The sequence below is a fragment of the Notamacropus eugenii genome, chromosome 2, assembly GCF_028372415.1.
Source record: "Notamacropus eugenii isolate mMacEug1 chromosome 2, mMacEug1.pri_v2, whole genome shotgun sequence".
NCBI classification, from domain to species: Eukaryota; Metazoa; Chordata; class Mammalia; order Diprotodontia; family Macropodidae; genus Notamacropus; species Notamacropus eugenii.
The window spans coordinates 380,740,853-380,748,717 of NC_092873.1; the positions used below are offsets into that span (position 1 = coordinate 380,740,853).

The window sequence follows — 7,865 nt, forward strand, 5'->3', positions numbered from 1 at the left end:
TTGAAACAGGCATCCATGGGACCTTGTGTAATCTCTTTGAATACAAGTAATTCCTATCCCTCTGGACTGGGGCAAACTTTTGCCTGTAGGCAGGGAAGTGGCTGAGATACCCTCAAAGTTTAAGCCTTCTTTTAGTTGATACTTCCGCAAAAGTGTGGAAGGAGCCAGAAGGTGATCTCCTATGAGATAAAGAATGATGATCTGGTGCCTTCTTCCCAGCTCCATGCCATGGGAAGGAAGCCCTGAGCTGGGGTGGGGGGTGAGTGAAGAGCCTGGGCAGGACTGAAAGGCAGGGCCCTGGGAGGTGTTTATTGATCCCTCTGTGTAGAAGAACTGCAGGATGAGAGGGGGCCATGGGAGAACCCTACTGTCCTCTCTGCCCCCAACCCTGGAAATGGGCAGAGGGCCCAGAGGTTGGAGTCCTAGTCTCCAACAGATTAACGCAGGTGGTTATTGGGACAGTCCTCGCTAGGCCTCTGCTGGTCCCTTTTTTCTTTTCTTCTTTTTGGTTTTCCGAGTCCTGCTTTCTTCTTCCTTTTCCCTCTCTACTTGAACGCCCACCTCATCTTCTGTTTCCTCTTCTTGTTGCCTCTTTTTCTTTTTCTTCTTCTTCTTCCTACTGTTCTCATCCGGCTGTTCTATGATCTGCTCTTGTTTGCTCCTGTTTGTTACAGATGCTTCTTCCTGACTTTTCTTCTTCTTCTTTTGGGGTATGTCCTCAGCTGGGGAGTCAGGTACCCCTGCATTCTGGCCTTTATACTGCGCCAGGAAGGCCCGCTCCTGCTCTTCCAGCCGCGCCAGCTTGGCCTTCATTGTAAGCCCATGGCGGGCACCCCTGCGGTAGACAGGTATCCAATCAGAGGAACAGCATGAAAACCAGAGAAAGTATTCCCTCCCCCTGTAGTCTTGCTTGTGGGGGGCAAGGGCCACTTGCTTTCCATCTCTGGGCAGGTAAAAGGGGCTAGAGATGATGGAAGCTCCAGCTGGGAGAGTGAGCCCAGAGAAGGTCAGGAAAGAGGAGAGCAGAGCTGGCAGGGAAGCTGGCAGACTGCCTTACTTGTGTGCAGTGCGTCCCTCGCAGGCTCGAATCAACTCCTCATCTGTCAGGCTGGGTACCGAGGGAGGGAAGAGTGTGTCAGGGAGGCACAGCCTAGAGAAGAAACGCATGTCTCCCCTCCAAGCTATCTCAGGTATGGAGTCCAACCCTGTTAAAGAAAATCTGCCCCCACTCATGTAGGACATGGAATACTGGAGCAAAGCCTTCATAGCACCCTCCAATTCTAAGGGGATTCTCACATCTTTGCTGCTGGAGATGCCTCATCCTCACTGCTTTGTTCACTCTGCTTCTCTGCTTTTTCCCCGCCTGAAGTGAGAGTGGCACTCTGGCAGGACAGTGAACATTTACAAGATCAGCAAGTATTTATGAGACACCTACTATGTGCAAAGCACTAAAGGAAATGCAAAGTTTAGACAAAGCACAGTCCCTGTTCTCATGGGCCTCACATTCTGGTAAGGAGATAGAATTCACCCACAGATAACTAGAATATAAAATAGTGCAGGTAAATCTAAGAGGGAAAGTTGCAGATCGGTTCCCGGTCTGCATTGTTAGAAGGAATTTCCTTTATTGTTGTTCAGTCATGTCTGACTCCTCATGATCCTGTTTGGAATTTTGTTGGCACAGATACTGGAGTGGTTTGCCATTTCCTTCTTCAGCTCATTTTCCAGATTAGGAAATAGGCTTGTTACTTGCCCAGGGTTACACTGCTAATAAGCATTTGAGGCTAGGTTTGAACTCAGCATGATGAGTCTCCCTGACTCCAAGCCCAGCATTCTATCCACATTACCACCTAGCTGCCTCAAATGATAGTAATACTGATATTTTGGTGTTTTGTTGATTAGTCATGTCCAACTCTTTGTGACCCCATTTGGGGTTTTCTTGGCAGAGATACTGGAGTGGTTTGCCATTTCTTTCTCCAGCTCATTTTATAGATGAAGAACCTGAGGCAAACAGGGTTAAGCAACTTTCTCAGGGTCACACAGCTAATAAGTGTCTGAAGCGGAATTTGAACTCAGGTCCTCCTGACTCCAGGGCTGGTGCTCTATCTACTTTGCCACCTAGCTTCTCAGTTTCCTTACCAGTTAATTAAATCACAGGCACAGGCCCAAGCCACCAAGAAACCCTGAGGTTGGGGGTGAAGCTTATTAATGCTGGAATTGGGGCTAGTTTCTAGGATGGCATTAAGCTAGGCTTTAAAGGACAGGCAGAATCTCAACAGTTTTTAAGATGAGGAAGGATATTTTAGGTTTAAGGAACATGACCAAAGGATAGTCTTGTACAGGAGTTAGAAAACAGCTGAGTTTTGGCTAAAGCACAGGGTACTTGGAGGAGAGGAGCTGTGAGTTAAGTGTGGAAGTAACACTAGATCAGGGAGACCTTTGAATACCACACTAAGGAAGGAAGACATTTACTAGGTAAGTAATAGGGAGCCACTGAAGGGTTTTGAGCAGAGAAGAAACAAGACCAATTTGTCCCCTTTTATCACCATCATCATCCTCTTCTGTCTCCATTAAATTTGTTCCCACTTCACAATCCTAAGTCCTAGCTAGCCAATTGCCACATGCCCATTTCACATGTAGTTCCGTATTTCAGGCTGCTAACTTAAACAGGTGCTGCATCTATGATGCTGCAATGACAAACCTGGCTTCCCCCCATCTCACACACAGACAGTGGAAGAACACTGGATGATCTAGAGCAAGAAGGTTTAACCCTCACTCCTGGGACCTTGGGCTGCTTGCCTCATCTATAAAATGAGGGTGTTTGGCCAGGAGACCTCCCGGATTTAGATCTCTGATTCTATGATCAGAATGTGGGAAGAAAAGAAAACAGATGGGAAAGTGCTTTAATTACTACTCCCCAAAGTCAAGGTGACAACATTTCTATTACTATTATCATTTTGGTTACACTACCCATGGGGAACCTCAGCTAAAAAGGGGAGAACTTAACAGACTGTTGAATTCCCTGAGGGACAGTGTGGCACCCATGGGTAGAGAACTGGACTTGGACTTGGGAGACCTAAGTCTGAATCTCTTCAAACACCAAAAATGGAATGATCGTGATTAAGTCACTTGATTTAGGCTGCTAGGTGGCAAAATAGAGTGCCAGGCCTGGAGTCAAGAAGACTGAGTTCAAAGGTGGCCTCAGATACTTACTAGTTGTGTGACCCTGGGCAAATCTGTCTGCCTCAGTTTCCCCAACTTTAAAATGGGGATAATAATAGCACTTACCTCATATGATTGTTGTGAGAATCAAATGAGATAATAATTGTAAATCTCTTAGCAAAGTCCCTGGCACACAGTAAGCAGCATGTAAATGGTAACTGCTATTATTTATTATTATTCAATAACTTCTTGAAGCCTTTTCCTCATCTGTAAAATAAGAATAATACTTTTACTACCAAGCTTCCAGGCTAATTGTAAAGGAAAGCCTTTGTAAATTGCAAAGTACCATATAAATGTGAGTTATTATTAAAAGTTCATTTTCTACATCCTTTCCATGGTCTTTCCTTATAATGCCTGCCCCCCCTTGCCCACTAGAATTCCTAGAATTCTGGATACTTGCTAAAAAACAATTTATTTGGAGGATAGGAAACTTGGAAAAGAATCCTAGAATGTCAGCTCAAAGGGATCTTGGATACGAGCTAGCCCAACATTCTTATTTTGCAGATGAAGAAACTGAGAGGAGACAGCAAACACCTTAGAGAGGGAATGGATTTGCTTAAGAACCCACAAACTCAAGTCTGATTCCATTTACAGTTATGTGTTCCTCATATGACCTTATAGCGCATCTCCATCCCTTTTACTGTCCAGGCCTCGTGGTTGAGATAAGAGCCTTAGTTCTATCCCATTGCCTAATTCATCTAGAGGGCTGTAAGCCAGCTAGTGATGACTTATCTTTAAAATACACTGTCTGGTTCTTCCTCTTGCAAATGGAAGTGTTGAGTAGTGTCTCCTAATAGTGAAGGCAATAGAGAATAAGAAACCCCACTTGGACTAGCAGGGGGGAAGAGGGTCTCCTTCATCCCTTGCCTCTAGTACCTTTATGAAGTGTCCATACAACAGGCTGGACTTTGAGCACCTGGATCGTTTCTGCTTGCTGGTGTCCTTGGCCTGGGTCTTCATCTTTACTCCGTCCTGTTGGGGAAGTAGGGGTTGAACTAAGCCTGCTGCCCCATGCCTGGTTCTCTCACTCCTACACAGACCAAGTGCTTGTGTGTTCTATGGTTATCCCTCCCCTTTCCTTACCCCACTCCCCTGCCCAGTACCTTCCCAGTCTCCACCACCAAGCTGGCAGCTGTCTTGTTGAACAGTTGGCTCCACCAGTGGTCAGTGAACTCCTTAGAAGGATCATGTCCCACCTGCCACAGGGGAGGGGACACAATCCTGTAAATGCCAGCCTTCCATCCTGATTTCCCCCTGGTCCCCCGGGCCCCAGACCCGTATGGAGTTCCTTACCCCAGCATTATCCTGCTTCAGCTTCACCTTGATGGCCTGGGCTATACCATCTTCCTTCTTGCCCAGGCCCTTGCCTGGAGGGAGTAGAGACCAGGCTTATGCAGCTTATCTGTCTGCATTGAACCTTCACAGCAAAATCCTGACCCCTGACACCAATCAACCCTGTCCTTCCCTCTTCCCCAGTTCAGTTCCACAATCTCTCCACAATCTTCAGATGCTCCTGACTCTGTAGGCCACTGTTTTCCTGTATTGTAGACAAATTTCCTGCATTGATGTCTAGAACCCATTCAGATGGATCATGTGTCTTAATCTGTCTGTGTCTTAGGGAGCTTACAACTACAGGAGGGACCAGGATTGTGCCTCTCCGACTCTCCCTGTAGGAAGAATGGCATGGGTGGCAGCAGTGGCATCATCATCACCATCCTCATCATCGCTAATGTTTAAATAGTGCTTACTATGTGCTTTACAATTATGGTCTCATTTGATCCTCTCAACTACCCTGGGAAGGAGATGCTCTTATGAGCTTCATTTTACAGAGGAGGAAACTGAGGTAAACAGGAATTAAGTGACTTGCCTCAGGTTCACACACCTAGTAAGTATCTGAAGCAGGATGTGAACTCAGGGCTTCCTGACTCTAGGCCCATAGCTCTATCTACTGTGTTGCCTAACTGAAAAAATGCCAAACTTAAGAGTAACCTCTTTGTCACGTCTGATCCTGTGTCACCATGGACAAGTCACTTAGCCTTCAAGGGCCTCTTTTTGCCTTACCTACAACCTGGGAGTGATAATACTACTTCATGTTACCTACTCTACCCCAAAGTTGTGATCAGAGAATTTTGACGACAGGAAAGTATTATAGAAATGTGATCTTTTGTTATTAGCTTAATGAGATTCTTTCCTATTATATAGGGTATCCCAAAAGTCTTAGTGCAGTTTTAAACTCTAAAAACCTAAAGTCTATAAGATGAATAGTGTATCTTTTCTCTTTCCTCCAAATTGCCCTCTACTGCCCAGGATAGGGCTTTGCCCACAAGGAATACCAGAGGCAACTAGGTAGTATAGTCCATACAGCACTGGACTTGATTCAAAAAGAACTGAGTTCAAATCCTATTTCTTACACAAATATGGAACCCTGGACAAATCACTTAACCTCTCTGCCTCAGTTTCCTTAACTGTAAAATGGGTAACTGTTATAGGCACCTATCTCACAGGGCTGTTGTGAGGACGAAAGCACTGTATGTGTGCTAGCTTATTAAGTCTCCTTTCTGATGGGTCTTTTCCCTGTCCCTTTCTCATCTACTCAGTCTCTTACCCTACCTTCATTTCCCATTCAGAATAGTTCTTCCTCTCCCAAATTCTGCCTAAGAACTAAGGTGGTTGTGCTAGTAGGAATTTCTTCCACAGCCCTTGAGTACTAGAAAGCAAGACTGGGGGTCTGGGGCTTTTCCAGGGAGAAATGGAGTACAGTCAGTCAGTAGGTATTACCTTGAATCCATCCATGCTTCTGCAGCTGCTCCTCAGCAAACTTCATCCCTCGACTCTTGGTCCCTGAGGTGACGCTCATGTTGAGAAAAGGATTAGTCTCTGTCCTTAATGTCTCACCAGTTCAAAAGTGGTTACTATTATCCCTCTGAAAGAAAAAAAAAAGCAGGCAAACCTACCACTCCCCATCTGGTTCTACTATGAGCAGAACACTGGCCTGGTTTCTGAACTGATCTAGACACAGTAAGAGATGTGGTTCCAGTTCTTTAAAAATAATTTCCTATGGACTGGGGACAGTTGGAGAAATATTTTGAATCACATGAGCATCGTTGGACTAAGCATAAAACCTCCAAAAGGGACCAGTGTCAAAGGAATCCCCTTCATTTGGACCTATCAGTTGCTTTAACAAGCAAACACCACCTTAGTCACACCTGAAAAGACGTGACAGCCCTGGGACTGCATCCTCTTTGGTCTCCTTGAAAAGATCTCTCTCCTCTGGAGAGGATCTGCCTCTACTTCAAAGGGGACACTCCATCTCTAGTCTCTGCATCTTTGCCCTAGCTGTCCCCATTACCTGGGGTATTCCACACTCTCCCTTCTGCCTCTTAGTGTCTCTGGCTTCCTTCAAGACAGCTCCAATCCTACCTTCTGAAAGGGGCCTTTCTTGGTCTCTTTAGCTAAGGCCTTCTTCCCCTTTCTGACTACCTCCTGAATATCGATCTTCTAAGTACCTAGATATTTACAAATACTCAGCCTCATTAGACAGTAAGCTCCTTGAGGACAAAGACTGTCTTAGGGATTTTTTAAAAAAATATATATCCCCAACCCTTAGCACACTAAGTAGGCACTGGATAAGGTCTGACTCATTGAAAGTAGAAGTGTTTAGTCCAGTGCCCCCGGCACGTAATCAGCATTTAATAGGAAGCGGAGACGTCCGCTTTGCTTTTATCCCCCGCACTTAGCACCAAGCCTAGCACGGAGCAAGCGCTTAATAAGCGGTTACTGATGGATTCCTTGGGGGCAGAGCCTGCTTCTGCCTGTCTCGGTACCCCGGCGATCAGCACCGTGCCAGGCGTGAAGGCCCGCTGACTGACGCCCGCGCCCCCCTGCACGGCCCGCCCCGCACGGCCCGCGCCCCCCTGCACGTCCCGCACCCCCCGGCACGGCCCGCCCCGCACGGCCCGCGCCCCCCTGCACGGCCCGCCCCGCACGGCCCGCGCCCCCCTGCACGTCCCGCACCCCCCCGGCACGGCCCGCCCCGCACGGCCCGCGCCCCCCTGCACGGCCCGCCCCGCACGGCCCGCGCCCCCCTGCACGTCCCGCACCCCCCGGCACGGCCCGCACCGCACGGCCCGCGCCCCCCTGCACGTCCCGCACCCCCCGGCACGGCCCGCACCGCACGGCCCGCGCCCCCCTGCACGGCCCGCGCCCCCCGGCACGGCCCGCACGGCTCCCCTCCCTCCGCAGGCGTCGCCAGCCCTTCGGCGATCTGATCCCCAGCCCTCGGGCTGCAGATCCCAAAGGGCAGTCTCCAGCCTCCACGTTTACCTGCGCCTCTGAGCACCTCTTCCTCCCTTCCCGTGCGCTGGCAGCTTCTCTCCGCTGAAGGGAGCCGCTCACAGGAGTGTCAGGGGCCGCTCCCCAGAAACACGCGGAACCCAACCGCTGCGCGGCGCCATGTTTCCGGAAGGGCCGCCTTCGGGCCCTTGTAGCCTGCAAAGACCATGGAAGGAAGCGCGTAGACCATAGAGTTCCGGTCCTCCGAGGGGAGGAAGCGCCCGACCTCTCCCGGAAGCGGGCTGGAGCTCGGGTTGCTACGGAAACGCGAACGCTTTCAGGCTGCGTTTCGAAGCTGATTACGTGTGTGGTGG

The 7,865-nt window shown here is 48.8% G+C and overlaps 1 protein-coding gene across 4 annotated transcripts; it reads right to left on the reverse strand.

Moving 5' to 3' along the window:
• Positions 1-283: 283 nt before the first annotated feature.
• On the reverse strand, positions 284-7,745 carry GPATCH4 (G-patch domain containing 4). 4 transcript variants are annotated; one of them, XM_072647259.1, is made up of 8 exons: positions 7,543-7,745; positions 5,998-6,142; positions 4,513-4,586; positions 4,323-4,415; positions 4,096-4,191; positions 1,297-1,382; positions 1,058-1,108; positions 284-835 (listed from the first exon to the last, which is right to left on the reverse strand). In XM_072647259.1, exons 2-8 carry the CDS (start codon positions 6,074-6,076, stop codon positions 469-471), a joined length of 846 nt encoding a protein of 281 aa, XP_072503360.1. In that variant the 5' UTR covers positions 6,077-6,142; positions 7,543-7,745; the 3' UTR covers positions 284-468. The 4 variants fall into 4 exon arrangements, with proteins under 4 accessions (XP_072503360.1, XP_072503359.1, XP_072503362.1 ...); XM_072647258.1 differs by having other exon boundaries at positions 1,058-1,150; positions 7,543-7,732; XM_072647261.1 differs by lacking the exon at positions 4,513-4,586 and having other exon boundaries at positions 7,543-7,688.
• Between the last annotated feature and the right edge of the window lie 120 nt (positions 7,746-7,865).